The sequence below is a fragment of the Lissotriton helveticus genome, chromosome 2_2 (assembly GCF_964261635.1).
Source record: "Lissotriton helveticus chromosome 2_2, aLisHel1.1, whole genome shotgun sequence".
Taxonomy (NCBI): Eukaryota; Metazoa; Chordata; class Amphibia; order Caudata; family Salamandridae; genus Lissotriton; species Lissotriton helveticus.
The window spans coordinates 187,237,538-187,261,667 of NC_136060.1; the positions used below are offsets into that span (position 1 = coordinate 187,237,538).

Consider the following 24,130-nt stretch of genomic DNA (forward strand, 5'->3'; position numbering starts at 1 on the left):
GACACGATATGCACATGATAGGTAGACTTTGATCCTTCAAACGCCTTCATCTGGCCTGCATAAAGTCAGTCCATGGCAAGACGGGGATAATAGGGAAGGGGGGCTATTAGAGTGTGAATTTGATAATTCTGTGTGCTCTGAAACAGCAGGACTAGCCAGTTGAATTTACAAAGCCAGTAGATATGGGATTGGCTACCATCCTTGTGGCTTTGCCAATGCTTTTTTGTCGAGTTGGCAGACTCAGCTGAGAGGCCAACAACTGAATGGGTGCGTGCGAAGAGTCAGGTAGCCTGTACTTCTGCCACTACACCAATTCAAATTTTAAATTTTTTGGGGGATGCAACGCATTGTCATATACAATGCCAAAAACTCAAACTTTAATGCTGCGAGACCTATTGCATTGTAAATGCTTGTTTTAGTTTGTGAAGCTGCAGTACAGGTGAAGTCTGAAGTGGGTGAGCACTATGCAAAGGGCAATGCTTGCTTCATCTGGTGAAGGTACCTTATCCATAGTGGCGCTCCCATGGTCACCTTGCTGTATACACGACAGCTCTTAGCCTTACCGGGTCCACAGCACATCTCTAGGGAAGTGGGCATTGTAGCAGCCGTCCCTCTGCAAATGCTGGCAACTGGGTCAGTGAGTTACCACCTTTTCCCAGTGATCTGGAATTCAGTTTGAATCCCTGCAAGGAAGACGCAGCCGTAGACAGGTTGAATGACATGAAATTGCCTTATGGTAACATCTGTTATTTGAAGGGCTTATGATGCCTTTCTAGAGCTGTGTACATAGGATTGTGGCCACCTCACCTGGCTCATATTTAATACTTAGGACCTGATTTAGAGTTTGGCCAACCGTTCATTTACTCTTAGTCTGCCGGCCACATTAAGAATCAGGCAGACACTAGCGCTTTCTGTCAGAAGAGCTCCCTTTGGCTCGGTCAGTGAAAAGCCTACTCCAGTGGCCTGACTGAGATGGGGCCATCGGAGTAAAGCCATCACACGCCCTCTCTATTTAGAGCAAACGGTGTCATGGTTTCTTTTCTGTCCATTTCTACCAGCAATAGCCTGGCACCCGGGGACAGAAAAAAACAATAATGAACCCCAGAACTTGGGGCAAAACTGAGTCTCATTAGTATTTTGTTTTTCTTAAACAATCTCCCGCTTTGGTAGAAACAAAAGAAGTTAACAGTTTTGGTGACAGGCAGTCAAAACCAACAACAGCCGTCCACCAAACCTTTTGTGCCTTGAATGGAGTCATGGTGAGAGCGGTTTCTTTCAAGGTGCAGAGATGACTTCTGGGTCCAATTTCATGGACGGAGTACAAACAGGATGACTTCTTTAATGTCCTCCACCAACAATAAATTACACCCTTAGTTTAATAAAAAAATAAGTGCTATTGTTCAAAATGTCTCTGAGAGGGTGCAGCCGACTGCTGCTGCACACTTACAGCACCAGCGTCACCCTTTGCGACGGTAGGCACCAGATTTCTCATTAAGTAGATGGCCTTCTTCCTGAGACAACAACGCAAGTCAGATATTTACACATTTAAACATGGATTGTGACCCCACGGTATGGAACAAACACCACATGGGCATAATTTGAGCACACTCTCCTTGAGTTGCATTTGTTGCCCTCACATGAGGGTGTGCGTGGAACTGTGTGAGCATTTGCAGCAATCTGCTCCCTTCACTTACAATTCCAAACTGCTGCGGTCATCCACCGGCTGGGATGGGCCTTGAATATCTCATCCATATTTATAAAAGACAACATATCATTTCCGATGGCTCATGTAGTTTTGCAAACATGCTTTACATACCTTGTAGGACCTCATTGATGAACTTTTTCATCAGATACATTGCTGTGGTGTCTTCTGTTTTTACATGACTCTTTGTAAACCAGCCATTCTCTGCTATCAAAACTCTGGGGTTGTCATATTCCAGCTTGATCCACTTCAAGGCTTCTCTCAAATTAAGAGATACATCCTGACCCATTGTAGGCACACTGTACGAAGGGTTGAAATTATTGGGACCAAATGAAAACGCGAAAAAGTCTGCACTTCCTTTAATATATTTCTTTTCGGCTTCTGTAAAATTAGGCAAGAAAGAGTGGTATTTTTCCTTTAAGACCTCTGGATAATCCCCATCTCCAAAGATGGGCCTGGAAAACCACCCCAGCACCATGTCTATTGACTTCTGGCACATGTAGATGTTTTCGGGAGTAGCTTTCGCCTTCTCTGGTTCAATCCAGTGTGATCCCAAGGCCACGGACACAAAGCCCTTCTGAGTTGGGCGGAAGTTTGTGTTGTAGTCATGCCAAACTCGAGCATGAGCCTGATTTGAAACAAAGAAAGAAGTTAGACATGCAAGTGCATTGAAATATATAACTTGAGCAGTCAGTCTAGTTATTTAGTATTTATACATTACTGTCATGCCCCATTATAAGTGAAGGTGTTGATCTTGCAATGTTAACTGTTTTAAGAGTGCATACTAAGCACTTCATCACCTTAGAGTCGACCATGCGATAAGGTGTAGAGACTGGGTAAGTTTAACATTATAGTGCTCCCACTCTTGCTACTTGGCCACCTACCGTGTCCAGGTTCAGTAGGAGCAGAACAATGAATTTGTTTCACACTTCCTCATCAGTGCACCGTTTCCAATAATACCTTCTCATGAACATTGAAACTAAATAAGTCATATTCAAACACTTAGGTACTTAAATACTCAGTATTCTTAACCTTAATACAAATATAAACATACTAAGAATTCACAAAATGTATTGCTATAGGTAAAATGTCACAAATACTCAATAGTCTGGTGGAAAAATCATCTCACCGTCTAAAATACTACATATTAGACAATATGTCCATCTGACATGAACTTACCAAGGATATTTTTCCTCCTTCATTCAAAACATTTGTGCCCTTTTTTTCAGTTCAATACTTTGTAGTGGTCAGTGCCATATTTTTGTGTGGGGAATCAAGTTAAAGGATCCATCATCCATAACAGCTCCTACTGACTAATTGCTCCTTGTCACAGAAGATGGAGAAAAACGTGAAACATCTAAAGAACCTGGCATGAAATAAAACCAACAGGGTGCATTCTCAATAGTTCAGCACCTACCTCTATCAAGAATAAATGTTTTCTCACTTGTTGCATCAAGTAGGAAAATCTAAAGTTATCACATGATCCTTTTGACATCAGCCATGTCAATAGGCATTCCACGTTTAGCTTATTACGCTAAAACTGCTCAACTGAATTATGTTCTATAAACAAATGTATTCCTTCAGGGAATGGTAACAGCAATGCCCCCATCCTATGGAAGCTGTAACATAGAACTCACCATTAATACAAACTTCGATATAAGTGATTACTTAATTTACTGGGACTGTCTTTCCCTTTCTTTGGTTCCACCACTTGGGTCTGCAGGTAGATTAACCAGTTTCAAGGGAATTATTCGCTTCTTCACTCCCCACGATTGTTCAGCCACAGTCATAGTCAACCACGAAGTTTGAAGATGGACTCCCACAGTCCTCTAAAGCTCCATGGAATTCTGGGTCTCACCCATACCAGCCCTTCTCTGGGGCTAGGGTCCGATCCATTTTGGGATCTTTAGTAGGACGGCACCTTGTCTTTGACCCAAGTGTGTGGTTGTCATCCCAATGACCACAGGGATAGGACCCCAGGTTATCTCTGATCAAATATGATTCCGTCCACTGGATTCCACTACATCTTCAGCTCTCTTGCAACACACCTAGGCTCCCCCAGCTCTATTCTCTTTTCCCTCGCTGTTAAAAACTCAATTACTTAGAGGCATGTGATATTCCATTCTGTCTTCACTTACAGGCAGTCACTACTCATACTGCATCTATTGCACCTGCTTTACAAGTGGTGAGCTCTGTTGCATATCCTTTCCACTGCAGACACCTTTTATTCATTCATTATGGTCTAACCAATGGGCATATGTATGGGAAACATTTCCTTGGGACCTTTCATGTTAGTTTACCAAACCCCGCCTATTGCAGCCCGCTCAGGTCTTGACTCCCTAAATCAAAATGGCATGGGTGGTACACTTTATACTAGCTGAGCCACTTTTTGAGCCATAGCCACTTGCAAAGTGTCTCTTCATGTAGAAATAAGGATGATTACTTTTCACCTGATGCAATGGTGTGTCAAATGCATGCAGGGCCTTTCACTTAGTTTCTCACAGAGTACCACAACAGCGGACCACATGGACTTAAGTTTGAATGCGTGGAACACAAGGTGAACAACAAGCCACATATTTCTATCCACTAAAGGCCCATTTTGCAAATTAATTACGGCAGAAGAAGAAGCACCGTAAGTGCAGCAGGATGATACAAATATGTGTTTTACAAATGCTGGTGCCACAAGGCATTTCATAGCATGTGTCAATTTTTAAAATGTATAACAACAGTGAGCCGGAGCTGGAAAAGAATCTCAGAAGAGGAGTAGGCTTCCACCCTCTCTGAACATTGTATCAAGAACATCAGCAACTTGCTGAAAGCCATAAAAAGAAACGTAACAGCTTGATCACCTCAGGTGCCGACACCTTGGCTCCCCTCAAGTGCAACCCAAAGGCAAGAGCTCAACCACAGGCCAGCTGGTAAACAGAGTAACTCCTGCTGATGAAACGCAACTGCAAGCAATTGGAGCACAAATGGAAAGCAAGTCAAAACACCCCAGATAAAGATATCTTCAAATCAGCCCTAAGGCGCTATCACCAGCAGATACAGGCCAAGCTCTTGCAGATCACATTGATGCCAGCACTAAAAGCAGCAAGGACATTTTTGCCATCATCAGAGATTTCACTGCATCTCCTGCCACCTCCAGCAACATCAACCCCTCACAAGCCTTTTGCAACAAGCTGTTGGAATTCTTCTGTAATAAAATCACCCCCAGGTACAGCAACTTCGACCCTTAACCGGAACCAATTACCGCTGCAACTCAACTTCCCATCAAGGTCGCTGAACAAACCCTGACCTCGTGACCTGCCATCACCACTGTTGAAATCACTTTTACCATGAAAACCATCCACTCATGGTCTCTAGCTGACCCTTGCCCCCACCACACCTTCACCAAAGCACTCCTACCAATCAGTGAAACTCTAACATCCATCCTCAATGTCTCCATCGGCTCAGCCACATTCTCGGCCACTGGAAACTTACTATTGTTATGTCCTTGCACAAGAAACCATCTGCTAATCCAGCCACACTTTCCAACAACAAACCCATCTCCCTCTTACCATACCCGGCAAAGGTCTTCGAGAAACCAATCAACCAACACCTCAGCAACCACCAGCTCCATGATGCCACGCAGTCTGGATTCAGGCCCAACCCCATTACAGAAACAGCATTCATTGCCGCCACAGACGACACCTACATGATCCTTGACCAAGGAAACATGGCAGTCCCCCTTCTCCCAGAACCCTCTGCAGCATTTGACATGCTGTCACACTCCATTCTCATCAGGTACTTGCACAAGATTTTGTATCAAAAGACCTGCTGTCTGTTGGATATGCTCCTTCTTAATAGATAGAACATAAGGTGTCAGCCTGGCACCTTACTTCTCGGAACCCCACAAACTCATATGCGGAGTCCCTCAAGGTTCATCACTTAGTCTCACCTCTTCAACGCATACATGATCCCTCTGGCCAAGGTCAGCCGCCCCCACAATATCACTCAATTCAATCGATAAAATCCATAAAACACAGCATATTCACTATTGTGAATACACAATGTAACATTTAATTTGCCAATCAAATAATAAGATATATTTCATTAAAATACATATTTAGAAATAATTAAATGGATACAAGATTGAAATATAATACATTCCTAAAATAGTAAAAATAGTACATACAGTTAAAGTGCAATATACTTTGATAAATATCACCACTGGAGTAGAACGTTTATTTCATATAATCCACATAGAAATCAAAAACGTGGCCATATTATAAACTATAAAACCATCTGTGCTTGATCTAAGGATTCTCACAGCTTCTAAATGTTGCCTAACCCCCAGCTGGCAACAAATCAGTACATTCCATTTTCTTTGCTGGCTTTGTAAGCATCGCAGCAGAAAAGCAGATGGGGCACCATTTCAGGAGGTTTCCTACATGCCGGACAGTCGTCAATTGCTGCCCCCCCTATTTGCAGTTGCACAGTTCCTTCTCCAATAAAAAGTAATAAAATATTTCTTTATGAATAGCCTTTGTTGCTCAAATTGTCTCCGTCAGGTTTTTCCAAAGCTCTTACAACCCTAGCTGGTACAGAGAGTTTTTTATGTGTGTAAGCGTAGGCATTGCCTGATAATTAATTAGATAATGAAGATATTCTAGGACTGATCTAAAGGAAACTAATTCCGGTGTGTGGTGTAGTGTACGCCAGTATAACACAGGCCTTAGTTTGAAAACATGTGCAACAGCATGATGACCCAAATCAATGAACAGTGGCAAAAGGGAGCACTTTGGGGAAGGCTCACTAGGGCCTTTAGAAATATTATTTTCTGTTGCATTCAGTTTACTCTCTTTTACATTTCCCCACAATTCCGCTCCATAAAGTGCTGACCTTTTTGCTCTTGATTTATATATTTCCAAAGCAGGGCTTATTGTTTGACTATTTGACCTCTCACTTTTTTTTATATAGCTGCTGTTTCATGTTGTAGCTTCAGGGCACTCTTGGCAATCTGGGAGACCAAGTCATGTCACTTGTAAGTCTTGTGCTAAGATAATCAAAGTTGTAAACTGTCTCAATTTGATCTGATCCTGCTATTAATGTGGCTTGATATAATTTGTAGGGGATAAAGGTCATATATTTGTTTTTTCAAACATTTAAGTCTAGCCCCCTTATTTTACAAAAATCCATGTGTCGATCAATCAAGGCCTGTAGGCCAGCAGGAGTCTAAGGGCCAGATGTAGGAAAATCGTATTTACCGATTCATAAATACCGAATTTTACCGATTCGGTATTTATGAATCGGTAAATATGAAGGCGGGAGATTTAGGAAGAATCGGTAATTGAATTACCGATTCTTTAAAATTCGGTAAATACCAAATCGGTATTTCCTATTGATTCCTATGGGCTGTGAAGCCCATAGGAATCAATGGGAAATACCGATTCGGTAATTACCGAATCGGTAAATACCGATTCCTGCAAGGGTGCAGGGGGTGTCACTTTGACACCCTCTAGCACCCCAAATACAGGCATGTGTGCGATGTGGCACACAGACATGCCCTAAGGGCATGTCTGTCTGTCACATGGCATAGGTGTGCATGCACAAATGTGCATGCACACCTGGATTCGGTATTTTACCACCCAATTGGATTGGGTGGTAAAATACCGAATCTGTAAGGCCTTTGGGACTCAGAAGAGTCCCACCTACATCAGGAAGTTACCGAATCGGTAAAAATACAGATTCGGTATTTTACCGATTCGGTAAATTTACCGAATCGGTAAAATAGGGCCCCTACATCTCAAATACCCATTTACCGGTCAGTAACGGCCGAAATCGGCCATTACCGGTCGGTAAATGGCCACCTACATCTGGCCCCTAGAGATTAAGAGTGTGTCATCTGCGAATAACAATGCTGCGACTTGCAGAGAGCCAATTTTAGCTGGAGCGCCATCGGGGATATCTAAAAATGACACCACATCATTAATATATAAATAAAATAAAATAGGGGCCATTAGACATTCCTGCATCACCACCCTAGTTACTGTTATTTTTCTAGTTGACTCGCCCCCACTTACCAGGCCATAATTTATTATTATGAAACCAAATTAACATAGATAAAATATTGTCCGGAAGGCCAATATCCATCAATACCTTCCACAATTTTTCACAAGGGATCGGGTTGAAAGCTGACGGAAGTAACTGGCTAAAGTAACTGTTTTCCAATAAATACTACATGATCTAAAGTGCTGGTCTCAGTTCGGAATACTGCTTGCAAGTCCGATAGGATCCTATTTTCGTCTATAAATATCAGTAATTTATTCAATACCCGTTGACAGAATATTTTTGCAGACTGTTAATTAAACTTATTGGTCTATAATTACAAGGATCATGCACCTTTCTTATGTATAGGAACTATTTCGTCCGGCACCACGAATTTGGAATAGCAGCCCCTTCTAGAATGCTATTTGTTAAAATAGTTATATAAAACCCCAAGGATTGCTGACACCAAGAACTCAAAATCATCTACCTGGGAACAGCAGTGGTTTCTTCACTTGGGCAGGCGAGCGTGTCCTCTGCTATCGATTGGCAATAGAGGACTGGAGCAGTGGCTGACTGGGTGCTCCAAAGTGTGCATGTCAGTTTGGCCGGCCGTCTTAGGTACACTACATAAATAGCTAGCTTCCTACAAATGTAAATTGTGGAGCATACTTCCTCCCAGGGATCTAGGGTCATTGACTACTTCCTCAATTGCCAAGAATGGGAACCAGTTTGCACTGGTCACTGCTAATTCTTGTTGCGGGGTATAGAGTGCTATGTTGTGGCAGAGCACAGGCATGAACTAGAGCTATAATGTTACTCACATGGCTCATAAATGAAGCCTGTGGCTCACTGCCTGTTTGAGCTTTCTTTTGAGGTCTGGTGAACAGTTTAGCAATTGGCTTATCTGCTGGCGGTAGATGCAGGGGCCCGGGCTTGAGGACTTCATCAATTTCACTTAAGATACAATTGTAAAATCTATTTCACTTAATATACACTTGTTAAATATTTTACCTTCGAGTATGTCCATTTCTTTGGTTAAGCAGCACCCTGTAATACTTTCTTTTAACCGCCACGAAGCGTTGCACCACAATAATTACCCGAATTTAGGTTGATCCTTCAAGAAGTATATGATGAGCAAAACCCAGCAGCAATTAACTAGTGCTGCCCAATAAGCACTGTTTAGGTAAATTCATTCAAGGACGATCAAGCAAAGGGAAAAGAATTACTCTCAACAATATGAGTAGGAAGTATGTTGCTCAGAGGACACAGAGCCAAGAGAGGGGGCCCGGCCCGGTCTCTTTCTGGCTCTGATGAGTGCGGACAGGCCCGCTCTTGGCCTTGTCTTCACCTGGGCATTGTCCGGGTACGTGGGGTAGCATTGGCGCTAGCGCTGAGTTTCAGATAGTGCCCCACCTCCTTCTCCTGGGTAGTTATGGGAGTCGAGTCCTGCAGGTCCCAGTAGACCCAAACAAATAAAGGATGTCACACACTGTGGATAGCGTTGGCACTTAATAAGCTCTGAGTGTCAGGAAGTGCCCTGCCTCTTCCTGGATAGTTTTGGGTGCTGGAGCCCTACGTGCCCCAGTAGCCCCAAACAAGCAAAGGGCTTTTTGCACACGACATCAATGCACTCTCATACACAGACATGTCATACTCTCCCTCTCTCACAAGACCCCAACACAAGTAACAAGTTCACCGCCTGAAAGACCAAAGTAGCTAACTGGATGAAAGTCAACTGTCTCAAGCTCAACACCGACAAGACAGAAGTAGTGATAATCAGCAAGAACACCTCACCATGAATATATGACGTTACAATGCAAGCAATTACAACGCATGCTTTTACAACATGGTTTTTACATCGCAACTACCATTACATTGCATGATTTTACAACGCATGCCATTACCACGCATTTTTTAAAACTACCATTACAACGCATTCCAGTACAATGCATACCATTACAATGCATACCATTGCAACGCATGATACTTTTAGTGCAACAGTAGGGTAAGTGTTGGATATTGTAGGGGTAAAAATTACTATTCCCACTCTAGTGAGTGCAACAGTTGGATAGTGTAGGGGTAAACATTATTATTCCCACTCCATTGAGTGCAACAGTAGGGAAAGTGTTGGATAGTGTAGGGGTACAAATTAATATTCCCATCTACCCTAAAACCCATACTCACCCTAAAATTCAAAAATCTCCATTACGTACCTTATAAAAAGTTGTAATGGCAGGCGTTGCAATGGTATGCGTTGTAATGGCATGCGTTGTAGTGACATGCGTTGTAGTGACATGCGTTGTAATGGCATGCATTGTAATGGCATGCAATGTAAAGGCAGTTGCGTTGTAACAGTTGTGTTGTAAAAGCAGTGCGATGTAATGATTGCGTTGTAATGGATGTTTCCCCCTCACCATAGGACACTAGCTCGTGGCCGGCCAAACTCAGGCCCACACCCAGAACCTCAGAATAATCATCAGCAACAAACTGGACATGACTGCACAAGCTTATCTTGCTTAGGGGTTGGCGGCAAACTCCCCTCCGCCGGCGGAGTTCCCAGAGATTAGGGGCCAGATGTACGACCATTCTAAATTGCGAATCGCAATTTGCTCTCGATTGCGAGTCGCAACTTAGAATGTACAACAGTGTCAAATGGTGATTGCGATTCCCAGTGGATTCGCAAATTGCGAGGCTCATGAATATTAATGAGCCACTCGCAATTTGCATCCCCATTTCCACGTCACTTAAAAACTATTTTGAGAATGAAAACATAAATGTGCACTTTGAACACTTCTAAAAAAAAACACAGAATCTGAGAAAAGCTCCGTAAAAGCGTGCTTGAGTAGATAGAAACAGTAGGATTAACAAAATAATTAATTTAAGATGTTTTAAATAACTTATTACCTTATATTATTAACAGAGATGTCATGAAAACTAATGATTATGTAGCCTTACTATTGACTTCATTGCAGAGTGTCCTAACAAACTGGATATTAATTTATACGTTGCTACGTTTTGAAATTGTGGTAGTAGGCCATATTTGAAGTTGAACATTTCTGTGTAACCATCACTGACAACATTCCAAAATGCTTATGTATGACATGTTTGATTTATTTCATTATGCTTGAGCCTAGTTATTAGTAGTTTATTCTGCTGAATATGAAATGTTGAATTTAAAACATATTAAGATGCCTATTCTCCCTAGGCTGCATTATTCCATAGCCTTGTACGATGGACATTCCTTTGGGCACCAAAGATCTTTCTTTTACCCCTTTGTTTGTGAATGGTGGGAAAATGAAATCTCCCCAATATCTTTGGAGAGCAACAAAGTAAATAAGCTCCTTGTCAACTAACCTGTGAGGATGGAACGGACAGTCGTTTCCCATGATGTGCATGGGAAAATATCCCTGAGTAACAATCTGTACCTGGACAGATTGAACGATGACCACATGACGATCAGACCATTGATGTCATAATGACAAATATGTACTATAAAACTTCATCAGTTAGGAGGAGGAGGAGGGAGCAGCACCTTTTTGAGGAGAGCTTTGGCTAAGTTCAGGCTGCCCCATTTAATTTTTCTTGCCTCCAACCTGCCTGCCAGACTTACTTTATGCCCTTTGCTTTTAGTCCTTGCTGATAAACTTGCCTGTTGGACGATTTGGAGCAGTTTGGTAAGAAGCTATACTTGAATTTCCTGATTTATGCTCCATTCCCCCTTGTCCATTCCTACGGACTTTTCCCCTACTGGACTTTAAATTGATCCCCTTGCCCGGGCCAAGAGAATCTTTTAAAAAAACAATTTCTTGCTTTCTTTGTGGTAAACATTGTTTTGTTTTACAATAACCATCATCTTTATTGATCCTTTTATTTAGGGATAGGTTATTTAAACTAGATGTTTGATTTTATATTTCAAACTGTTAGATTTATGACAGAGCTTCTCAAAATTTCACTTATATGCATTGATTTCTCATATTTAATACAATAACCAAATTATCTAAAGTTGTCTGAGTCTTATTTTGTCTAATGTTATTTTTGCAGAAACTGTGCTGATTTTAACAGAGATAGTCACAGATCCTTTTCAGAACATCAAGTTTTTTTGCTCTTGTTCTGTGTAGCCACAGCAGAGCTTTTGGTTTGCATGATTCTTGTTAGACTAAAGGTTTGGTTTACCAATTGCAGTACTTTATTTCTATAGCATGGTTTTGAGAGTAATATACTTGAACCTGATCACCAATTTGTGAGTTGGCTACCAATTAATAGTCCTCATTAGGTAGCTGACGGTTGGGCTTAGGTATTTTATGTTTTATCCCCTTTGCTAAAAGTGACCTGCTTAGAGGATTGTTGATGTCCCATTACCTTTGCTAAAAGTGACCTGCTTAGGTATTTTATGTTTTATCCCCTTTGCTAAAAGTGACCTGCTTAGGTGATTATGTTAGGTTTCCTTCCCTTTGCTAAATGTGACTTGCTTAGGTGATGGTTGTCCTTCCATAGGTCCTGATAATAAGGTCCTAGTTCCCTGCGTGATTTTCCTACAGTGTTTAGGGTTGCGTAGGAGGTATTTACCCTTTACCAGGAAGTCCTGGTTGTATGCTACATTTACTATTTTTGTGTTACAGTCATTATATGTTTATGTGCTAAGTGTTATACCTACAAGTATTATTTCTAAAAAGTGCATACCCCTGACAGTGGTCCAGGTGGCCCTGTCCTGTACATAATCCCTTGTAAATCTTGCCCGTGCCTGTTGGCACATTGTAAAGTGTGTGTCTTATCTAATGTGTTTTTATTATAATACAAAGGCTATTTTTGATACAACCTTGTGTGGAGTTTCCTTTGTGGTGGGCCTAGGGTGTTGTCGCTGGGGTGCGCGCGCAAACGCTTTACACATCGCCTCCGAGATTAGCCTTGCTGCTCGCGTCACGTTACCTAGAGGGTGAGCAGGGGTTATCTTGGTGTGTAACTCCCTTGCCCTGACCTTAGAAATGGTGATCCCTGACTGACCTTGGCGTGAGCGTTGGCCGGCCGGGGGTCCCGTTTCTAACACTCACCCCTCACTATGAGAGAGAAAGGTCTATCAGAGAACCATCGCCTTTGAGGTGAAGTATTGAACCTGAATACCAATATGGGCCCAATAGGAGTGTTAAGGGTATGTTCGTAAGTGTTGAATGTTCTCTTACATCACTCAAGCGTTAGAAGAATGACCTCCCTCTCCAAATCATAGTCTTCTGTTATCTCCTTCAATTACGCAAGAAGCTGAAGATCTGCCTTTTCAATTAACCAACCTACCATAGGTAGGACTAGGTATACACGCCTACTCAGCGCCAGGATACCTTTGCGGGTAAAGAGCGTTTTACAAATACACATAACATAGCATAACAATTACAGGCGATACATGGAGAAATGTCCTGCATCTTGAAACTGCCAAATCAGCATAAAATGACAAAGTGCTCTATGTATTACAATCAGAATAGTCATTGGAGCAACTTTAAATTCTTGTAGAAAGGTTAAGGATTTAACAACCATATATTATATTAGGCAGAAGTGAACACAAACTAAGGGGAATTGAGTACCACTACTTTTATTTCTACTATTATCTCGTTGTAATACTTTTTACAACCCTGGTTCCATTTGGTAGCTGTAGTATACTATTTTTTATTTAATCACATATTTTTTGTGGTACTATCATATTTGCCTATTTTACTATGAACTTCTGTCGTCCTTTTGGACTTCATTTCTAATAGCAATGTCATGCCACCTCTGTCATGAAAATAAACTAAATACATATATTTTATAAAAGTACCTTATATTCTTTGAGACCGATTGTCTCATGTGGGCTATGGATGATCTGAGTGTAATATGTTTTGATCCATACCCTTGTCTTTTGAGCATCTTACATTTACTCATCACACACCACACGTATCACTGATTACATTGTTAGAGTCTGAACTTTGATAAAAACCTTCTGTAAAATAGGTCTTTATCAACACGTTTAAACAGTATAAAATATTCGTAATCAGCCTTATCATATATGTATTCATTCAATGGTTGTATTACGGTCATAAGACACAATTTGTCCAGTTTACTGTAAATAGGCTTCTGATTGTCAGCAACCTTATTTTCTAAGCCAAAAATGATGCAACCATTAGGGTTTTTTATACAGAGAAGAGTACACACCTACTGCTTAGGAGACCATCATACAGGGCAAAGGCATGATGAACATAAGCGCAACTTTGGCTGTCCACTTATGCTTATTATCTATCCCTGGTGAACATAAATAAGAAATATAGTGCTGCTATAAGTCTGTAATTGCTCAACTTGGATGGATGACTTGGCGAAAAGTATGTTCTGTCTTGTCAAAACATGCCAAAGTCCAGATCAACTCCCTTGTCAGATGGACAATTTAGACTCATCTGGTTCCAGCTGTGTACTGTCTTACTTCTCCCATAGTCAACAAATCAAAACTGGCCTGAGCTTGATGCTTCTTTTTCTTACTGCCCAACAAAGGTATCAACAGTGGTTATCATGTTTCACTTAGCAAACTCCAGAACCTCCCAGCTTAATTTGAGCCGGAAATCAGGGATAGAGACGTGTGTCATTACGAGGTGTATAGAGGTGACAACGTGCATAAACCATAAAGCATTTAGCTAGGTAGTGGTAGTCTCAGTTCTCTACTTACATCACCTTGCTGGGTCTATGTAATAACAAGTGATTGATCAATAATGCATTTAATTATATTTAGCCCTGATCTATAGTCCCTTGCATTGCAATTTCACTGTAAGCATTAGAGTTGTAAACAGGGCAGATGGCTTTGTTGAAAAATAACTTTTTGTAGATTAGGATGACTATTTTGGAAGATTCCACGCGGGCCATGATGAATAGCAAAAAGTGAGTCTCAGCTCAAAAATAAGGGAAAGCATGCTCTGCAATGTATCCATAACTTAAATATGCCTCCTTATATATGACTCAATCAGGAACTGACATCACAGGAATATACTCTACTTCATCTTGGTTTAGGAACCTCAAATAGAATTGTCTTTAGAGAGAAGCATGCCTTTTTATTAGAAGGTTAGAATTTGCACACCTTTATATCCCTTGCTGGTGGATGGTCGCACCTCTTGCAGTCCTCTGCTCATTTCTCCCCCCTCGCATAGCTCTTAGCTTATATCCTTTCCCCTTGTTCTCTGCCTATAACGAGGCTGAACCATTAACATCCAAAGTGTATACGTTCTGTCGACAAAGCATTTACTGGGTTTCCTTGGAAGGGTTTGCTTTATTGTGCAGTGTGCTGACATCATCCCTGATAAGTGGGGCTTTATAAAAATGTTACACAAATAAATATGAAATAAATGCATTATTTGAGCTTAGTTGCCAAAAAGTAGTAGTGACTTTGAATCTCCATTTCTTGAATGAGGCATTTGCTTGTTTATTGTTATCACTGGGTTTCCAATACCTATGGAGAATGGGTTGATCATTGATAACTTTGTGGATGGTTTCTTCCAAGATTTTTCCATGATATTGGCAGGTTGTTATGATTAAGCACGACAAGAATTAGGGTCCCTTGCCAAGGTATTTCTAATTATCCTACCCATTTAATGATGTACTATACTTCCAGTGCCATCCTGCGTTTTAAACTTATAATAAAGCCTCTCTCACACTCTCACCTGCACTCTCAACCCCACGCTTCTTTACATATAATAAACACAAAGCCCACTACATGTCAAAGGCACTCATATTCCTCACCATCTAAGCTAAGGTTGTCATCAACATTGCTTTGTGTGTTAGGATTGCTAACTTGTGTAATAGTGAAGTATTGCAGTGTAATTATAGTTAGTAAATGTTCCCAGAAACCCTAAATCTAATAACCCTTAATTTATGTGCCCAAAGACCGTACCATTGTTCTCCTGGGAGCAGAGTGTTATATCTGGGCCTGTAACTTACCAGAGACCTCAAGTGTTGAGGAGAAGAGGGTGTGCTCCATGCAGAGGCAGTACATTCCTAATCGCCATGCTGAGCACCTGGTTAAGCCACCTATCTGACTAGAATGCACTGCCTTTTCCACATTCGTGGTCACCCATAGAGGATTTCAGAACAGAATCATCACTGTGCAAAGGATAACAAACATGGGCTTCCTCTTTATGTGCTAAGATAACACTATGAGTTTCAGGAAAGGGAACTGGACAAGTCTTATATAGTGCTGTTTCCAAGATGGGCTTCTGTCCAGAAAGGTCTATCTGAGGTTCACTATACAAAATGTTTTCCTGTTATAAAAGTTCTTGTTTTTCAGTTTTTGTTTCAAACCTTTAAAAGCTTCACAGTGCATTTGTTCCTGCTGTCAGGCACACTGCATTTTATGCCCTGCTGAGGCAAAATAGCTGCTACCCCAGGGGTAATTTCTAGTCTCAGTAGCAGCCACAGAGTTTCAACAGCAGCATACTGCAGTGGGGAGAGGCCAGCCGCACTCTCAGTATTACCTGGTGAGCTTGCTGAGGTTTGGTCAGAAAGTCCCTCAATGTCATTTGTGTGGCCACCTGCTGATTTACAGTGTGAAGTAAGATTTTTGGTTAAAGCATTCTACCACCAAGTTGGCATTCAGCTAGCACAAAACTGCAGCGTGGTCTCCCCAGGTAACTAATGCTCCCCTGATGCCGAAAGTAGACAAGACCTGCGCCGAACAAGATCAGACCATATAGTGATCACAGCCTCCTCTGCACACTAAGGCTGGCACTAAAATGACCACAGGCGTAGTAGCTCTGGCAGTGTCCAGAAGAAGTACAATTACCGGTCACACAACAGGACTGTCAGGCAAAGCAGGACTGCCACACTTGGAACCCTGGGAAGTTCTTTCCTCCACTCATGGTTGTCATACAGAGCATGCGCAGTGGCAAGCGAGGGGGCTACCAGAGGATTGTGGGAAATGAGCATAACCGTGAGAGTGAAGATCAATGTGATGTGAGGGCAGGCTCTAGGGTGGTGCGAACGGTGCCACCGCACCGGGTGCTGACTTTGGAATTAGGGGGGCACCGCGTTTTGAAGTGCAACATGGTTTTAAAAGCACCTGTTGCCGCGTTCCTTGCATCACACAATTTTCAGGCAATCATAAAAATGTAAAGATAACTCTGGTGTTCGATCGCCCTGCTGCAGAGAGATGGAGTTTTGTCTAGTGGAAGCTTGGACTCATCATAAAGTAGCACAGGAGGTTAAAATGCCTGCTGCAAAGCATGCGTACCATGCAGATCACAAAGTGCATACAATGTAAATAGGTCAGTGTGTTACTGCTTCTGTCAGAAATCCTTTTGTTACTTGCAGGTCATAAGTTTAAATCCTAATGTAGAACAGCTATTAATTATCATCAATGAGCTGCATGCAAACTGCAAGGTATAGATTAGAGTGTTATGATTTTTCTCCAGTCTTTCTTTATCCTAATGTTGCAAAAAGGGTTCACTGGGGTAGAAATCAATTCTTATTAGTAAAGCCAATCCCCAACCCTGGTGTTACATTTTAAATTCTGAGTCTGTGCTTCTCCAGACCAAGCACTCTTAAACTATACTGTCTACCAGTAGGAATGACTTGTGACTTCTACACCTTGTAGTATTCTGTCTGATGTAACATTTCTCTTTACACTGATTTACACACTTATGATCCATTGTCTCTGTGCAATGTGTCTATGGTGTAAAGTGCTCTGACATGGTATGAGTGCCAATGTAAAACAATAGAAATGCATGAGAGAGAGTGATTATGGAGACTTGAGGGTCACAGTTAAAGGGTGTTAGTGAGGGAATCAGTGGAGAAGGTGGTCATTGGGGCAACCAACAAACATTGACGCACCAGGCGCCACCAGCGCTAAAGCCGGCCCAGCGTGATGCAAGCAGAAGGTGATAAGCTGCAGCCCAGTTGACTCGGGACAGAAGTCCCTGCAGCTCACAGTGCTACCAGATGGATACCAGAGCACAGCAATGGCCCAATGACCGTGCGCATTAACCTTACAATCTGCTGGGGTCCTTGCGGCTCGAACCTTGCTTGTCCAGCTTGCACAAGCATATCAAGCAACCTTCACTTTTCATATATTTTGCACTTAGAGTTCTTGGTCATTTGGGTCACTTAATTCAGGACTGCACCCTCCCTCAAATGACAAACATCACAAGTACACTTTACCATCCCATGCACTCTCCCTTTCTGTCTCTTTCTGTCCATCAGGCGATGTGGCGAGGGGCTGTTCATATCAGCGCAGGGTGGCAGTGCAATGAGAATATGGACAAATCACATTTAGCTATTTTATATCATGATAAAATAAGCTGCTGTATATATCTGCAGTGTGCCTTAGAGTGAAACCACACACAAACTCCAAAACATTAAGATGGGCTCCCTTCTCAGTGGCTGACTGCCCCTCTAAGATGGCAGATAAAGACTGCCGCAAGCACAGAACCACGTCACCCAGTTAATAATGCTGGCAGGGTTCTAAGCGGGCTGGGTCCCTCCAGGTCTGAGACCCGATAGTAAATAGGAACAGACATTGGAATGGGTCCCTATCAAGCCCTATATTGAAGTCCTCAACTTTGTAGCCAAAAACACTAATTGGTTTCTAATCAATGCATGTAAAAAACGGTAATATTAGCAACTAATTTCTTGACTACTTTCCACGTGTTTTACTGAATCTCGCATTCCCTTGCTAATTCCAGGATGGTGTGTTTCTCTATTTTCTTTCATGTTGCATGTTACACTTGTGTAGTGCGTAATTTCAACTGAGTCCGTCCAGGTGTTTATAACAGGTCGCAATTATAGTTCTGGAGTTGAGGTTGAAGGCCAGTCTCCTCTCAGTGGGTGAGAAGGGTGTTTACAATACAAGGTCATCCAATCCCTGGCCTCTCTGCAGAGAGCAGAGAACAGTGGTCACGTGTTCCAGTTGCAATTGTAGTTCTTTGGAAATAGGTGTGAAGGGACAGGTGTCAAAATATTTACAAGGCAAAAGTAAAAAATATTACAGTGCTTTCAGGTGAGTAGATGCGTTGTGTGTTTGGGGGTGGTGAAGTGAAGGAGATGCGAGGGAGTTCCTTTGGAAGAGAGTGAAAAGTTGTGTAAGAGGAAAGAGATGAGGTGTAAGATATGCTGAAGGAGGGTTTTAGGCCTCAGGGCGGGGAGGAGTTGGTTTAAGGGCAGGACAGGGTCCGTTTTAGGGCTCAGGGTGGGGGCTTGGGGCAGTTTTTTGGGGCAGAAACTGAGTGTTCGGGCTTAGGGTCAGAGTAGTTTTAAGGGCTGGGGCAGGGTGGATTACAGGGCTAGTGTATCGGGTGTTAGGGCGCAGGGCAGGTGCGCTAGGATATGTAATTTACCATGCATATCCCTTTAGCAAACATGCCCTTACAAAAAGAAATTTTGTGAAGGCGTGCTTCATGAAGGCATGTGTGGTAAAGACGCGGTCATAGTGCAGACCGCATGGTTAAGGCATGCATGGTTTAGGCAGGTGTGGTTGTATCATACAACCCTCAGTAATGTTTAATACACAGTCTCATGATTTCAGAATAAAAACAATTTCCATATTAATTATTTACAACAAAATAATTGTTGCAACTCATTTATCTTAAACAGCTAACAACCACTGATAAAGCAAATAATCCTAGCTAGTTTTAGGTGTATATCAGCTGTTCTGTTATTTATCTGGATGCAATAACGGAAAACTCAGAGAGGCACCAAAAGACTATTCACAAACATTTGGTTTGGGTATTTAAGCCACCGCCTTAATTACATAAGCCTCCCCCCCCTTTTCAGGACTCTTCCACCCCACACTTATTTCATCCCACTTAAAGCCTTAAATGCAATTCACCCTCACAGAATATGCACATTCATTGGGTCTCACAGGGCTAATGCAAATGTAAGCAGTTGCACAACCAAGATCACAAACATGGTATAGATATAGCTGCCACCTTACCGGTTTTCTACCTGCATCACCGGTATTTTGATGTCCCGACCGGTACAAAAATAAGGATAATCATCTAAAGACTATATTTTTAGCCTTTATCTGTACCTACTTCAAACAACATAGATACATAGAAAACGCTTTAAACTACTTAACACTTTAATGATCCATGATTAATAATTAAAGTAAACAAATACAGAAAACCCATATTACAACAGACTGCACACAATTTCATTAACAGTCCTATTTTGTTTCACATCCAGCCCTTTGCAGACTAATAAAACAGCAACAAATGTCTGGTATTTTTCTCTTGAAAAGGTAGCAACTCTAGGTAGAGGCTGTAGCTACACCATGAACGTGGTAGTACAAATAGGCTAGGCGCAAGGGAGAAGCTGTAGTGCAGCAAGGGCATAGAGGTTCCTCTGTTGGATTGCTAGAGGGCGCTCTCTGCTAACAGTTACTGTTCAGGCTGCCAGACCCAACCATGAGAAAAGATACCATCTTGTCATTTGTCACCCTCCTCTTACCACACTATAAATTCTAATGTATTTAGGGGTTTGCTTAAGCTGTGTCCATCAGACAATTAAATGTATGTTTATTTAATGTTTGACTGCTATCTACCCAAAATCCTAACACTGATTATCTTAAATACACAAAGAACATGCAAATATTTCATTAACAGTCCAAATTATACTGGATCGTGCTTCGATATCCCAACCCACCACTACTGGTCACTTAATAACCAAATAAAAGTTACATATTAATAGTTCACCACTAAAATGTATATGAACAAACAGTTTGTTCACAGCTTTACATTTTTTCTGATATTGCCTACTTCCTGTTATAATATATGTTGCTTAAGGATCATTAACGTACAACTTTCATATGGTAACTAAAGAGCCAGGTCCACACAGAGCAGGCATGACACCAGCACAGACCTAACATGAGCAGACCAGGCTAGGTTAGGGCAGCGAGAGCTGACCTAATAGTAGCCCATGAGTCCAATTCTGCAGATCTTCAACTAATTGAGGGGAATGTATTGGTGGATGAGTGAGTGAATATGCAGGTTCAGACACTATTGTCACTTAGATGATATTCCATGTCAACATCCTGAAAGTCCCAAGTCTTCTACATAATGAGAAGTAGCCATTACATCATAGGTCATTGTTATTTGGAGCAGGCGAGTCAAGCCTAAGTGACTATGCTGCTCTATACAGGCACACATGTGGCAACCTTCAGGGATGTAGCTTCAGGGGGTGTTTGGGGTGTGACACTCCCCCAAATAAATGCATTCTTGGCTTGGTAGTTGAGTCTTCTATCTCTGTGTCAATTTGCTTGTTGTGAGCCAAGGATTAAAGGCAACACTGTGACCGTTGATGCGAAGAGAAGAGAGAGACAGAGACAGAGATACACATCTGGTGGCTAATTCCAAAATGTGAAACCAGATAACCTGGAATGAATACAGGCTTCTCTGCTGGTCCAAAATGTGTGATCCTAGGCACATATTTTATTGCACAGACCCTGCTTTTTCTTTGTTTTCACACATGAGTGCACTTTCAAATACTTGAGTTTAGGTTGCATGCTGTAGAAGCACCCCTTATATTTGATTTAATAGACTATATTGTTGCTCTATCTATATTAAGAATCTAGGCCACGTTTAGGGTTTATATGTGTACTGGCTTGCCTCTAGTTTGGAGGTGACCCACAAATGTTTCTCTAAAAACACTTTAAATAAATGTCTGTCTCTGTAGTGATATCATCTGATGTACTAAGGTGAAACACTTTTGCATGTTAAAGCAATGATTTCGAAGAGATTTTATCGTATTTTTACATTATGTTTGTTGCATGATATACATGTCAAACATTTTCATGACTTGGCTCATACATGGACTCTTAGAGCCAAGCCAGACGCATGGGTCGGCTCTGACTTGGCTTGCACTATTAATTTGCTAGGACCATGAAGTTAGGACTAGAAACATGGAGCACTGACCATATCGACAGATTTGACAATTCTTAACATCAAGGTTTCTTGTAGCAGAGATGAAGAAGAGTGTGTGCAGCGAAAGTACATTTAGAATAAGTGGTCCTAGGTCAGGGACTCCAGGCTGTTGAGTTGTACATGATGTAGTCATGAGTTTCGAGAGAGAACTACCCGGCCCAAGTGGTATGTGCAGAGGTGTAGCTTCAGCAGGGGTGTTTTTTGGATGACCCCTCCCAAATGCATTCTTGGTTTGGCAACAGGTCTGGGGGCCCTGAGTCGGTTCTACTATGTCTGTGTTGGTTTTTTCCCGTCATGCTAATTTCACTGACAGGTTTTAACTTGTTCATTTTTTAGATCAGTCTGACTAGTGGCAATCGCTCAGTGTAGCATTCCAAACTACCGTTTGCACTAACTGTGCCACACTAGACAGAGGTCCACCTAATGCAAATTACTGGCAAGGTTCCTTATGGAACACCCCACCCGAACCTTGGTAATCTCACCCCCCCACCCAGCAGCCCATTGCTTTTCTAGTTGGGAAATCTGAGATTGACAACCACACCAAAATCTCACTGACCAAGTTACATCCATGGCAACCTCTCTGAAAAGATTTTGTAATGTGCACCCACCAGGTACTGTGATATCCGAGCCTTAGTGCTGCACCTGTTCACAATGATGAGGGCTGCCAGTGAAAGGGTGTGAGGAATCCAGCCTGATGAAGAGTTAGAAATGGTATAGTTAGAAATATGTCTTGGTGAGAGAGGCCCAGATTTGCACAATCCATCACACAGCTTTTAATAGACTAATTCTTATTAGACGACTAGTCAAGAGACGTGTTAGCAGACCTGATCCTTTTAGTAGGTAGGTGAGGGATGTAGATTTGTGAGGTCGTTTCGTGATCGATTGTGGAGTACCTTGTGCACTAAGCATAGAGCCTTGAATCTCATCGACGCCATATTTGTTGTTAGAGCAAAATTACCCCAGTTAGACTTATTGTTATGTTTTGTTGTGTTATTATTAAATTGCATAGGCATGAGCCTCTGGGCACAACAGAATTATCACAACCCACTGACAGCAACTAAAATGAGTTACTTTTATTAATTAAAATCCTGTGTTTTCAATCATTTTCTAAAAAGCAAGAGGTATCAGATGAAGTTTTTGAGGCAGATATGGAAAAAGCTTTATCACCACATGTGACTATTTTGGATCTGGCGACAGAAGGGAAAACCAAGTTGGCGGAACGCAGGTTTATGCCTTAAAAAATTAGGAACAAGGAAGACTGGAGTTCTTTTACAAATAGGCTTTTGCACAATTGTTAAGAATAATTCTGTTACATAAGGGAAGCCAGCACAGGGATCTTAAAATGGGCGACGTGGTCCCATCTGCTGCAACCAGAAAGAAGGACAGCTGCTGCATTTTGCACAAGCTCGAGACATTGGACCAGCTTGGTTGGAGAAGCCAAGTAAACAGAATTGACATTATCATGTCTTGAATGGATCAAAGCATGTACTACAGATATAAGGAAGTCCAAAAGGGGAGGAGATTTTTCAAGACTTTAAGTTGATCAGTTTTAAAGTTTTAATGAGCATGGCATGGTGGACAGTGTTGAACACCAGAGGCAGAGGTAAAGGTATGATGGCGCTAATACCACAACAGTCCAGCCATCAAAGATAGTCTATTACTGAAAGCACCACTAACTCAGTGCCATTGCCAGGCCTGAAACCTGCCTGAAAAGAGTCGAAAACCCTATTTTCTTTTAAAAAAATCTTTCAAGCTAGCAGAATACAAGTGTTTCCTGTCTTTTTCCTAGCTAGGCTAAGAGTGAGATGGGACAAAAGTTGCAAGGGTCTTCCATGTTGAGGGGATGCTTTATCAGCAGGGATTAAGCACTGTCTGCTTCCATTAATCAAACACTAGGACTTGAGAAAAGGAATTGTTAAAAGTCGTAATAGGTCTTCCTTCAAAAAAGGATAGACACGTTTCATCAGAATAGAAGGACATAGGTCCCTGGTGGGCCAGACGGCCACCTTTGCAGGATGGTATCAGTTAACTGTGATTCAACTAGGAGTTTAACCTGGGAATCTGTGGGGAATGTACTAAGTTACTATTGCAAGGGGAAGAAATGGTCCCCTTCAAGTTAGAGTGTTTGATGATAGTAATCTGATCCTCGAAAAAGGATGAGTTTGTCACAAAGTTCCCTATTGGAGAGAATAGGAATTTAGTTTTATGCACAGCCTGCTGAGTATTATAGTACTTTTTAGGCTCTTTGTAGTAGCGTGGCCTTCATTCCCTTTGTACATGGTGAGTTGGTAATTTAAATTTATTTTTATATCAGAGGAAAACCATTAGTTCGGAAAGAGTTGTTGATCGGCTGTTAATTGTTTACAGATGTTGGAAGTATTATGTCAAGAAAGAAATGCAGTTGTTAAAGTGCTGAAGTATGGTAGTTTGGTCTTCTGAATTTGTGGAGACATTGGTAACAGAAAGTGCTATCTTTATGGCGGCACTGACT

At 41.7% G+C, this 24,130-nt stretch overlaps 1 protein-coding gene across 5 annotated transcripts in view; it reads right to left on the minus strand.

Annotated features, from left to right (window-relative positions):
• Nucleotides 1-24,130, minus strand: part of KLB (klotho beta) — a 613,689-nt gene that overhangs the window by 526,584 nt on the left and 62,975 nt on the right. For all 5 annotated transcript variants that reach the window (XM_078678322.1, XM_078678326.1, XM_078678324.1 and 2 more), the window contains one exon: nucleotides 1,817-2,330. In XM_078678322.1, the coding sequence (XP_078534448.1) occupies nucleotides 1,817-2,330 (514 nt within the window). The remainder of the gene's footprint in view (nucleotides 1-1,816; nucleotides 2,331-24,130) is intronic.